The sequence below is a fragment of the Caloenas nicobarica genome, chromosome 20 (genome assembly GCF_036013445.1).
Source record: "Caloenas nicobarica isolate bCalNic1 chromosome 20, bCalNic1.hap1, whole genome shotgun sequence".
Taxonomy (NCBI): domain Eukaryota; kingdom Metazoa; phylum Chordata; class Aves; order Columbiformes; family Columbidae; genus Caloenas; species Caloenas nicobarica.
This window is the reverse complement of record NC_088264.1, coordinates 5,228,658-5,240,702: the sequence shown is the minus strand read 5'-3', so window position 1 is coordinate 5,240,702 and position 12,045 is coordinate 5,228,658. Positions and strand designations below refer to the sequence as shown.

Genomic DNA, 12,045 nt, shown 5'->3' with positions numbered 1-12,045 from the left:
CCTTGGTCCCAGGCAGGGGAGCAGCTGGTGGGGAGGGGGTGCACGGGGAAGTTATTGATGTTGGGGATAAACCCCCTGGGGAAATCAAGGAGAAGGAGGCAGCAGGGCTGCAGCGATGAGACCTTCCCCATCCATCACGCGGTGGTGGGCAGGACTGGCACTGGGCTGGGGGGACACAGCCCCCCACTCTGTGCTGGGATGAGACCACCAAAACCCGGCTAAGGGACACGGCCGAGGGCAAGTGGGCCAGTGGTGGCAGGGCAGGGGTGCCAGCCCCACGCCGGTGTGAGCATGCACAGACACCAAAGGAGGAGGAAAAAGAGAGGAAGAAAATTTATTTGAAAGGTGGATGATGCAAGAAGGGCTGGAGCATCCAGAGCTCCCAGTGCCCCGGCAGCAGTGGAGCCGCCCGCCCTCCTTCCCCATCCTGCCTCCCACCTGGGCAAAGTGAAGATATCAAGAAAAAGGCTCCAAATCGGATTGACACCCCCCTTCCCCCTTAATAAAGTTTATTATCGGCCGGGCTCTAATCCTTTTAAATCCCCCGCGTGGGGGGAAGGGCCGGGATTAGGGGAGGGTCAGTGTAATCCCAATGAATTTGTTACAGAGGGATTTAGGCAGTGCTGGGAGAGCAGATGGCTCCAGCCCCGGAAAACAACCATTTTCCTTAATGATTCCTAACAAGGATAAAAGGGCAGAGAAAATCGGGGACAGGCGCAGGGGGCCTGTGCCTGATGGAGATCCCAGTCCCGGAGAATGCAGGGATGCTCACATGTCTCTCGCTGCTCTGGACCACAGGCACAGCCGGCACCAAACTGCAGCTCCACGGTTCGTGCCAACTATTTTCCAGCAGCTTCCCCAGGCTCCCTCCCCATCACCCCACCTGAGGACAAACCAAGAGCCACCACAACCGTAGAGACACCCTGCCCGTGGGTGCATCCAGAAGCAAGAAAGCAGGAGAAAATGTACAATAACAACAGTTAAAAATATTTAAAGGATTTAAACCAAACCAGTGCTCTTCCCAGGGTGATGGGGAAGGCTGGGGTGGGGGGATGGCAGGGAGGGGGGTGCTGCCCCGGTGTGCCCACGCGGCAGGGACCAGCCGACACAGCGGGGCTGGCATCAGCAAAAATAATTTATTCCACTAAGACAAGCAGAGAGCAAGCAACAGAGCGGGGAGGGGGCAAGGAAAGGTGAGGGAGGGGCCAGTCCACGTCTTGAAGAGGGGGACACACAAAATACAGCTGAACCCATGACTGCCACCCCCTGCTCAGTAGTGCCCGTATTTTTTTTGGGGGGGGGGGGGGTGGTGCTAAACCCCCACCCTTCTGGCCCCAGTAGTGGTTTGACCCCAAAGGGCTGCTCCCCAGCATGGGACTGGGCTTCCCAGTTTGAAAGCGGCCCAGCGCTGGGAGGTCCTGAGAGCAGCTGGGTGCCGAGATCCGAACCCCCGTCAGCATCCTAGCTCCCAAAACCATGGTGCTGCGCCCCAAGAGAAGGATGCTCTAGCACTGCCTTCCTCCCAAAAAAGAGCCCTCTGCCCCCCGCCCTGGGTGAGGCGAGCAGGGCAGCTCCCAGGGGATGCACCCAACCTCTCCCCACCGGGGGACAAAACGCGGTCCTGGGGTGTCCCAGCTCAGCAGCCCACCCATCCCGGGGGGCAGCCCCCGGCCCCCCACAACCGCTCTCAGGCCACGGGGAAGCTGGGGCGGCCTTTCCGGGCACGGGTGCGCAGACGGAAGAAGGTGTACATGCCCAGGAGGCACATGGAGGAGAGGAAGTAGAGGGCGACGCAGAGGCTGATGTCCAAGCGGGAGAAGCCCAAGCCCAGCACCTTCAACCAGGGGCTCCTCCGCACGCCATCCCCAACCTCCTCCTCATCCTCCCGGACCAGGACACTGGCCCGCCGGCGCTCCCGGCCCACCCCGGCATCCCGGGGCAGGGCGATGGTGTCCCGTTTGCTGATCCGGCGGCGCCGGCCGGCTGCTGCTCGCAGGGCTTGGCTCTTGAAGTGCCGCTCGCTGAAGGAGTCCAGGTCCACGATGTCCTCACCAACCTCCCGCAGCTTGGGGTTCAGCCGCACGATGCTGGGGCGGCGCGGCTCGGGGGAGCCCGGTCGCCCTGGAGCCCTCATCTCGCTCTCCGTCTCCTTTTCCTCCTCTTCCTCTTCCTTCTCCCTCTCCTCTCGTGGGCCCGCGGTGCCCAGCCTGGTGTCTGTCCCCTCCCCGGGGATGGGGTCAGCCTCGGTGAAGTCCAGGTGGATGTTGGCCGGGGAGAAGTGCCCCTTGAGGAAGGTGAGCACGGCTGGCTCGTCCCACGCGTGCACCCCCCGCTCCTCCTTGTGGCACTGGGGACACAGGTCCGGCGGCGGCCACTGCAGCTTGGGGAAGTTGGGGTCCTCCGTGTCACCTCCTGCAGGGACCAGAGCCAGTGAGGGCATTAGAGGGGACAGGGGACACAGCCCTCCTGCTGTACCAGTATAAACGCCCCGGACCATCCAGCAGCTGGGGACAGTGATGGAGACATTTCTGGTCTCTTCTCCCAAGTAGCAAGTGATAAAGTGAGAGGAAACGGCCTCAAGTTGCACCAGGGGAGGTTTAGATTGGATATTAGGAAAAATTTCTTCGCGGAAAGGGCTGTGGGGCATTGGAACAGGCTGCCCAGGGCAGTGGTGGAGTCACCATCCCTGGAGGGGTTTAACACATAGATGAGGTTCTCAGGGACATGGGGTAGTGCCAGGGCTGGGTTAACAGTTGGACTTGGTGACCTTGAGGGTCTCTTCCAAGCAAAATGATTCCATGATTTGGAGGGGCCGTCTGGGAGGAAGAGTCCCCTGAGGGCACACGGTGGCTTCGGGAAGCTCCCCGCCGGGAGCACACGAGACCCAGCCGCGTCTCTGGGGTGGCCTGACGCTGCGTGACCAGCTGCTGTCCCCTGTGACGGGGGACGATGACAAAGGGATGTCCCCGCTGCCGCACCTTAGTGCAGCCATTTGCCAGCTCCATCCAGGAGCAGGGATTCTCCTCCACCTCGCCTCCCCTTTTCCCTCAGGAAGCCACCCCAGCTCCCCTCCCCACGGCCCCCCTTACCCGCCAGCCGAGCGTTGACCTCGTTGTGGTGGGACCAGAGCCAGAGGACAGACTCCTCCCGCCCCGCCACCTGGTCCATGGACTTGGCCGCCATGGCCTCGAAGTGCTGGGCACAGTCCCGGCAGCCGAAGAAGTGCCGGACGTAGCAGCGCATGGTGTTCAGCACCTCCAGCGGCAGCTCTGGGGCGAGGCAGAGGATTGGGGGGGACACAAGGGTGAGTCTGGACACCGCGGTGCCACCACCATGGTCCCACGGCCAAGGTGACAGCCCCACATCCCGACTCCGCAGCTCTCACCCTCCCCACAGACAAGCCTTTGCCTGCACACAGCAGCCCTGCCCGTGCCACAACCTGTTCAGACGCCCCCTCCCTGAGCCCCAAACCCCGCCGGGGACACCGATACCTTTGTCGGGGCCGCTCTGGGCAGCCTGGACGGTCAGGAGGTGGAAGACGGTCCAGAGCCCGCAGGGGTAACCACGAAACTGGGGTTCACTGCCCTGGCAGCCCACCCAGGTCACGTTGGTGGGGAGCATGGCCTGGGGGACAGACAGACGGACACGGCGTGATGGAGCTGGCAGATAACGCAGGGTGGGGGGAAAAGGGCAGGGGTGAGGATGGGAGAGCAGGGGTCCCCGCGGGTGCCTTACGTCTCTGTTGTTCTTCATGGCTTCCTTCAAGGCATCGCGGGGCAGCTCGGGCTCCGTCCAGTTCCTCAGCCATCCATCCAGGGTCTGCAGGTAGGTCTGCACGCAGGGGCGCCCGGGGAAGTACTGCAGAGAGGGGAGAGGGGTGAGGAAACCCAGACCCCCTCCAAACAGCGGGGCAGCCCACCGGCGCCCCCAGCTCGCCAGGACGGGCACTGGGCAGAACCAGTATCCTCCATGGCAGCGCGTACTGGAGGGCAGCACGGTCCCACCAAGGTTTCGGTGCCCAGCATGGAGGGGCTGGGGATCACAGCGCGTGTCCCCCACCATGGCGAGGCCCCCGTGTGCGTGTTCAGGCTCCGAACCTCGTCCCTTGTCTGAGGGAGGCAAAAAGCCACTCTGACCGTAAGTCAAGCGCAAAGCCGATTAGCAGCAGCACTTTAAAAGCACAGGCGCTCCAGGGAGAGGGGGAAGCCCACCAGTACCTGCCACCGGACAGACAGACAGAGGGACCGACCAACAACCCCTGAGGAGGATGAGACCAGCAGCACACAGGAAAAGCAACGGCAAAGCAAAAGGAAGGAGTGTTTTACTAAGCCTGAGCTGTTCTCCCCAGGTTGTGGGGAATCACACCAAAAGTCCCAAATTCACAGGGGGATTCATCTGCGACCTGAAGTTTCTGCTGCAAAACACAGCCCTCCTTCAGCGGGAGGCTTTGCCACGCAATGTCCTTCTTTCCAGGTACCACTTCTTGCCACATTAGGATTTTTCTCCCCACTTCCTTGCCTTAAATACCTCTTGGGAAGGCAACAGTTAAGGCTGAGCTCCCCCAGGCTGAGCCCTGCTGGGCTGGCAGCAATCCCGGGGACAATCCTGGGGACATTGCTCCATCCCGTGGATGAGCACGGCAACGGCAGCACCGGCTCGGCATCTTTGGGGAAGCACCGGCACCCACCGGTGCCTCCTGCCCGCAGCGGGGACACAGCTTTGCCTCTGCCAAATTCGGTGCTTGGCCAGCGAGGGGAAGGTTCGCAGGGAGAATTAAAAGCTGATCAAATAAAACCGCTGCTGCTCCCCATCACGCTGGCAAGCTCACACCCTTGGTCAGGGAGCTGGTGCGACGGAGGATTTACAGAATCACAGAATGGTTGGGCTTGGGATGGAGATCATCTAGTGCAACCCACGCTGCAGTTAACATGGGTGGGAGCAAAGGAAGTGGCCATGGCTGGGTGAAGGTTTGCCAAGGAGCCCAGGCTGGGACAGGGCTCCTGCAACCCCAGTGCTGAAAACCTCAGCCAGACGCCGCGCTCCATCGCACCGGGAAATTAAAGTGCTCTGCTTCTGCTGGCACAAAACTCCTACACGCTTCAATTTCGCCAAGCCCAACAGAGGAGAAAAAAGGAGACCTTAAACTAGGCTCTTCCAGAGCCTGACTCCGAGTGGGACTCCCTTTGCTGAACTATCAAAGGAGATCAGCTGCCCAAGCTGAGCATCCACGTCAGGCAATCAGAGCTACAAACCCCTCTGGTCGTCTCTGCCACCCCAGTGGGCGACAGCACCTCTTTTGAAAAGACCTACCGCCTCGACACAACACCTCCTGCCAGCACCGAGCTCCTCCGCCCACCCCTACCTGCACCCCAGCCGTGGTCTGAAACTCTCCGGCAACTGCTTTCAGCCACCAGCTCCTGCCAGGACCCTGGGCTGGGTTTGGAGCTGCGTGGGGACAGGGAAAACTCTACCTTGATCCCCAGGACACAGGGCTCGCATCGGAGACCGCCGCGCTCTGCTACCTGGGAGCGCTGGGACATGGTTTGCGCCCTGCGTTTGCATTCCGCCTTACGAGTAGCGACGGGGGAGGCGCAGGAGGTTCCTCTCCCGACACCGAAAGCTCCTCACCTTCACTAGGACAGCCACGTAGCACTTGAAGGCGGCCAGCTGGGCTCCCGACAGCGCGGCGGGGCGGGCGGCCTCCACCCGCAGCGAGTAGTGCAGCGTGGACTCCAGGTCGGCCATGTACACCTTGGAGCTGGGGAGGGCAGCACAACATCAACCCCTCAGCCCGCACCCCCAGCCACCATTTGGGGTTTTTCCCGGGTGAAAAGGCACAATCCCAGCCCATCTTCCCCCGTGGCCATGGCAGCTCCTCCCTGCACCAGCCCCAGAATGATGGAAGGGGAGGTCTGACCGGTCAGCGTGCTTTGGTTGGAACATGTCGGTCTCGTTGGAAGCGATGACGGTTGTGTTCAGCTTGTAGGAGCCGCGGGTGACTCCCAAGAGCGTGCGCAGGTAGTAGGTGTAGAAGGAACGTGCCTCTATGTGCCTGCACAGAAGGAGAATCACAGAACGGTTTGGGTTGGAAGGGACCTCCAAAGCTCCCCCCGTGCCCCCCCTGCCATGAGCAGGGACATCTGCACCAGCTCGGGTTGCTCAGAGCCCCGTCCAGCCTGGCCTGGGATGTCTCCAGGGATGGTTCATCCACCAACTCTCTGGCCAACCTGGGCCAGTGTTTCACCACCCTCAGTGTAACAAATTTCATCCCGCTGTGTCCCCCACTCACACAGGCAGGCGGGAGAAGGAGCCGTTGCGGAAGAGCAGATAGCCGGAGGGGAAGGTGGTGACGCCGAACTTCTTCACGAGCTCCTCCTCGCTGCTCAGCACCCTCCTCACCGCCACGTTCTCGTACTGCAGCATGTCCAGTGCCACCTGCAAGCCCAGTGGTCCCGGGGTCAGCAGGGGGGGTGGCAGAACCCCCAGCCCCACATGGGATGCAGCAGGACTCCCCTACCAAAGGTGCCCAGGAGTTATCTGGCACCAGGGACATGGGGCTTCAAGACAAACAGGGGATAAATGCAGCTGTACCCACCTCTCTGCCCACAAAGGAGTTGCTCTTCTCGAAGATCAGCGCCAGGTACCGGTCCTTGTTCCTCTGGAAGAAGCTGTGAACCTCCTCCGCGCTGCAAGAGAGAAGGGGATGGCAGCAGGTGCCGCGGCATCGGCTGGTGCTCTGCCCTCCCACCTGAAAGGAGCTCAGCCCTCATCCCCAGGGATTCGGCAGGAGATGCCGGGGCGGGTTCAGCCCTGTTGAGTGGGCAACTCCTCCCCACTGAAGTTTCCAGCCTGATTTTCTGCTCCAGTTCACAGGCTTTTGAGAAAACCCACCGGGGTCAGCCAAGGAGGCAGAAAACAAAGCCCGGGCAGGGCAGGGCTGGGGGGAGCTGCACACTCATCCAGGGAACAAACAGCAATGAACTTGAACCACGACCACTGGAGTTTTGGCTAGGACATGAAGGCACTGGAGACCTGAAGTACATGTACAGCTTCACCATCGCTTTGGGAAAGCCAAATGTTCCCCCTCAGGACAGGGGAGCAATCACCTGGGTCGAGAAAAGACAACTCAGACCCCAAAAAATTGGTACCGAATCAAGAAAACCCTTTCTCAGGGCAGGAAAAAGCTGCTAAAGGCAGCGGCCTCACTCAGCACAGCGTGGCAGTGCCACGTCCCCGGCACCACTCACTCTAATTAAGGCTGATGAGCAGGTTCGTTAGGAGATGTAACAACACGGCTCATCTGAACCAGGCCACAGAAGCAGCTCCAGCCTTAGCAGTTCATCTGCATCTCCTGGGAGACGGGCGATGCAGCGGCTGCTCTGTGCTCCTTTTTGGCTCAGATTTTCCCCAGAAACTTGCTCTCCATGGGATGGGGGCTGCCAGAGCTGCCCCCCCATCACACCACCCCCCATGCTGCCGCCCCCACCTCGCCGGCTCCAGCGGAGGACAGGCGGGCGGCCAGGCCTCCCGGCTCTGCTCCAGGTTGGTGATGATGGCGTGGCGCAGGTCCTCGACGGTGGCACTGGGATCTGCGGGGGGTCAGGATGACAAGGGGTCGGTCCTGGGGACACCGCTGCCACGGGCTGAGCCGAGGGGAGCTGCTCTGAGCTGCCCCCCCGGGCCCTCCGAGGTCCCACATGTGGGGGGCGCGGGCAGCGGGGACATTCGTATCCAGGGTAAAAAGCCCCCGTGGCTCCGATACTCACTGGTAATCCTTATGCCATCCACTGTCTTCTTGCTAAAAGCTTTGAAGAACTGAAAAGGAAGAAAAAAAAAAACCACACGTGGGGAAGCTGGAACGAGAGCATTTGGATGGGACAGGCAGGCAGCACAGCCCTGCAGGCAGAGGCTCCCCCTAGACCGGCTCTGCCTCAGTTTCCCCACAACGTTACAGCATGCTGACCCACAGCAGCCACTGCAGGGGGAGCTCCTGGCCACGGACCCATCTCATGGGGCGTCCCTGGAGCGGGGGGACGTCCAGCCAAGGGCTGAGCACCCGCAGGCAGCAGGACAGGTGTCTCCAGGGCTCCCAGGGAGGCGGCTGGGAACTTCCCACTCCTGCAAACCACTGTCTCCCTGCTCTCACAAAGTGGGAAAAGGTTTTGTTTTTTTCCCCATTCACGGCCTCCCACGCTGGTTGCAGTGCCCGTGGCACAGCCGGAGCGGCGCAGCCGGGTTGCGTCAGGCAGGTGTTTGCTTTCCAGGCTGGGCTGGGGACACGGGCTGTTTGTACAAGGTGTTTGGCAGCGAAGTGAGTGACTTCTTAGCACCGCCACGAGCACACGCCTCTCTGCCCTAGGAGATGTTTCAGTCGATGTCCCATGGGCAGTGGGTGCTCGGAGAGACCCCGGTGCAGGGCTGGGGAACAAGCCAACCTGCCTGGCAACCCCTTAAACCTGACCCAACCCTGGGCTAAGCCTGTAAGCCAGGACTGAGGGCACGTTATCGTGCCCGGTCCCTCTCAAAGTGATCCCGGCTTTCGCTGCCCGCACCTGGAGCGCTTCAGCTTTATTGCTTGCGCTGGAGCGAGGCTTTGTTTGCACTAGGAAACGCTGCAAAACGGCAGTATTGACACAGCTAAGGGGCCGGGCACGGGCCCAGCAGGAGGGATGGCACCTCGCCAGCCGCCGCAGGAGGCTCCCAGGAGAGCCCTGTGCAACCTCCCGCAGCATCCCTGCGCCCTCCTCCAAAACCCGCGCCTGCAGCCTCCCTCTGCCCTGCTGCAGCCTTTCCCAGGAGCTTCTAGTTCAGGTCTCCCCTGCCCTAGGAAAGATCTGGCCTCTACATTTCACAATGAAGTCACATTCTGTTTTTCCCCCTCCTTGTCGCTACATTGCACAGCAGTTGCACTGCTTGCAGCCCGGCCACAGTTATGTTTTGGGGAAGGGTGGAACAGCTCCAGCCTGCAAAGCCTCAAAGGGAATATTTCAGTGCAACAGCAGTGTTGATTTAATTGAGCAAGAGAGGGACAGGCCAAAAGGCACAGCATGGTGAAAACGGGGCACTGGCACACACAGACCTTACCTTCAGCGTGGGGAAGCCAGTTATTCCAAAATCGGAGCACACTTGCTGGTTGGCCTCGTCGGCACAGTCGAGGGCTGCCAGCATCACCGCAGGCCTCCACTCTGCGGGGACAGAATCACGGAATCATTTTGGTTGCAGGAGACTCTCAAGATCATCGAGTCCAACCATTAACCAAGCGCTAGCGCTAACCCATGTCCCTAAGCACCTCATCTACGGGTCTGTCCAACCCCTCCAGGGATGGTGACTCCACCACTGCCCTGGGCAGCCTGTTCCAGTGCCTGACAACCTCCAGTCAGCACGGCTCAGCCCCTCTGTGGCCCCCAAAACCACCCTGCTCCCCAAAAACACCACGGGGATCTCCCGCTGCACGGGCTCCTCCTGGCCCCAAAAAAGCTCGCCCTTCGCAGGAGACCAACTGATGGTTTCCAAGCCCCAAATACCCAAAGCCGCGGTCTGCTCCTGTGTTTGGCATCCTACTTTTTGTGCGTGGGGAAAGCCGTGCGAGGCGGGACAGGCTCTGCACGCCCTGCCCTCGCCGGCACCCGGGCGCAGGCAGCTCTGCCCGCAGCTGCCTGCCCGGCTGGTTCTGCCTGCCGAGCCGCTGCCCCGGCGGGAAGAGGTGCCAGGAGCAGGGGAGGGACGGCTAACCACAGCTGGGGACAGCAGGGAACACGGCTCCAGCTCGTCTCACCCCAGACTGAGGGCATGGTTGATAACTGAGAGGGAACAACCCAAAAACAGTGGCCGGGGCACCGCGGCGGAGCTCGTCCAGGTGCCGAGCATCCATTCCCCCGCTGCCTCCCCGGGGAGAACCAGCAGGTCCCTGGGGTAAAACAGAGATGAAGAAAAGGGGACGTGGAGGCATTTCAAGCAGTGGACTCTGAAAGCCAACAGAAAAATAGAGAGAAAAGCACTGAAATGGCTCCCTAATAAGAACACAAACCAGAGAACGCTCAGCCTCTCCTTTGAGCAGGACGGGGAGGCACGTGGCACCGGCACGGGTTGGAGCCCGTGCTGCCCTGGGCAGAAGCCTTGGGACTGCTGGCACCGTCCTGTGTCACAGGTGACGAGGCAGATGAGCCGTTTCCCGCTGCCCCAGCACCAGCGGCACAGGAGGGCTGGTGCCCAGCCCTGCTGCCAGGAGGCAGGCACGCTCCAGGACTCATCGGCACGTGGTGCCCGTGGGTCACTCCGGCATCCTCCCTGCCCAGCCCGCTCCTGTGAAAATCCACCCGTGGGAATGGCAGCGATGGTGCCGAGGGACACGGCGGTGGCTCCCCCACCCTGCCTCCACGGGCACCCCATCCCTGGTCCAGCCTCTGGAGCAGAGAGCCTTGGGGGGACCCCGTTTTGGAGAGAGGCCAGGAGAGCCAGTGTTACGCCGCAGGGCCCGGGTGTGCACCCCATTCCTCACATCCTGCCGTGTTGGGGAGCGCTGACGGCATCCCCAGGGAGGGACGGCATCCCCTTGGAGGGACGAGACGCCTGCCCCCGCCAGCGCCCTGACTCACCCGCCACCAACCGCACTATATCAATTACTGCAATAACAGGGAGAAGCCGTGCGTGTCCCGGGATGCCGGGGGAGGCAGGAGGAGCCCCAGCGGGGTGAGGGGTCCAGCAGTGGGGTGTGCAGGTCCCCAGGCAGGGCTGGGCACCGGCCAGGCCAGGCATCAAGGTCAAAGTCGGGAATAAACCAGCTGGGATCAGCATCCAGCGCGCTGCCAGCCTCTCCCTGCAGGCACTGGGGAGGAGCGGGGCTAAGGGGGGCCTGGGGGAGCAGTAGGACCCCCATGACTGGGGCCGGCTCAGCCTGAGCTTCTCCCAGCCAAAGGGGCTCCAAGGATGCTCCTAAGCCAGGCCTAGCCATTGTAGGGGGGTAAGCCTGGGTGTCATGGGGGGCCTGGGCCTTCCCAAAGAGATGATGCTCCAGGGAGACTTGTGCAGGGATGCAGGGGGATTTCGAGGTGCTGACGGAGGATAAGGCCGGGGGGGTTGAGGGGTGCTGATGGGGAGGGTGCAGAGGGGATGCAGGGGTGCTGATGGGACTAAGGATGCAGGGCCAGGGATGCAGGGAGGATTTTCGAGTGCTGATGGAGAGAAGGAGGATGGGACAAGGACGGAGGAGGGACTTAGGAGCACTGATCCGGGGGGGGGCTGGGGCACAAGGAGGATTTATGGGTGCTGATAGGAGGACAGACAGGGATGCATGGGGAATTTAAGGGTGCTGATGGGGACAGAGAGGCAGAGACACAGCAGATTTAGGGGGTGCTGATGGGAGAAGACAGAGACAGGGATACAAGGGTGGGAAAACGAGGGCACGGGGAGGGTTTGGGGGCGCTGTTGGGGCGCGCAGGGCGGTGGGGAAGCGGGGCCACGGGGAAGGGGGGAAAGAGGGGCAGCCGGCTGGGGACTCACCGCGGATGTCGTGGGCCAGCGCTCGCCATGTGGGCGCGAAGTGCACGCAGTGCCCGCACCAGGACGCGAAGAACTCGACAGCCCAAGCGCTGGAGGAGCCCAGCAGCCGCCCCTCCGCCCCGCTCCCCAGCAGCTCCAAAGGGTCCGCAGCCGAGTACAGCCCGCCGGGCCGCGCCGCCGGCAGCGCCGCCGCCAGCACCAGCAGCGACAGCGGCCAGCGCGGCCAGCACCGCCCGCCCCCGCCGCCCCGCCGCCGCCACATCGCCCGCGCAGGCCGCCCGCCGCCGGCCGCCTTTAGGGCCGCCCGCACGCCCCGCCCGATAGGGGGCGGGGCCAGGGCGGGATGAGGGGCGGGGCCTGGTGAGGGGCGGGGCAAAGCCGGCCCGCGCCGCAGCGCCCCCTGTCGAGCGCGCAGCGGCACCCCCCTCTACACCCGGCACCCCCACATCATCATGGGGGGTGCCCCAAATCCTGCCCCCCCCAGCCCCTGCCCAGCACCAGGCAGCCCCCGCCCAGCGCTGCGCTCCCGCGAGGGGACAGGGAGCG

The 12,045-nt window shown here is 62.4% G+C and overlaps 1 protein-coding gene across 1 annotated transcript; it reads right to left on the bottom strand.

Annotated features, from left to right (window-relative positions):
• Positions 1-399: 399 nt before the first annotated feature.
• On the bottom strand, positions 400-11,761 carry QSOX1 (quiescin sulfhydryl oxidase 1). The gene is made up of 12 exons (XM_065649156.1): positions 11,500-11,761; positions 9,085-9,185; positions 7,767-7,815; positions 7,487-7,589; positions 6,596-6,686; positions 6,290-6,435; positions 5,918-6,052; positions 5,629-5,758; positions 3,736-3,858; positions 3,492-3,624; positions 3,090-3,269; positions 400-2,412 (listed from the first exon to the last, which is right to left on the bottom strand). The coding sequence occupies exons 1-12, from the start codon at positions 11,759-11,761 to the stop codon at positions 1,688-1,690; spliced, it is 2,178 nt and encodes a 725-aa protein (XP_065505228.1). The 3' UTR covers positions 400-1,687.
• Positions 11,762-12,045: the final 284 nt, after the last annotated feature.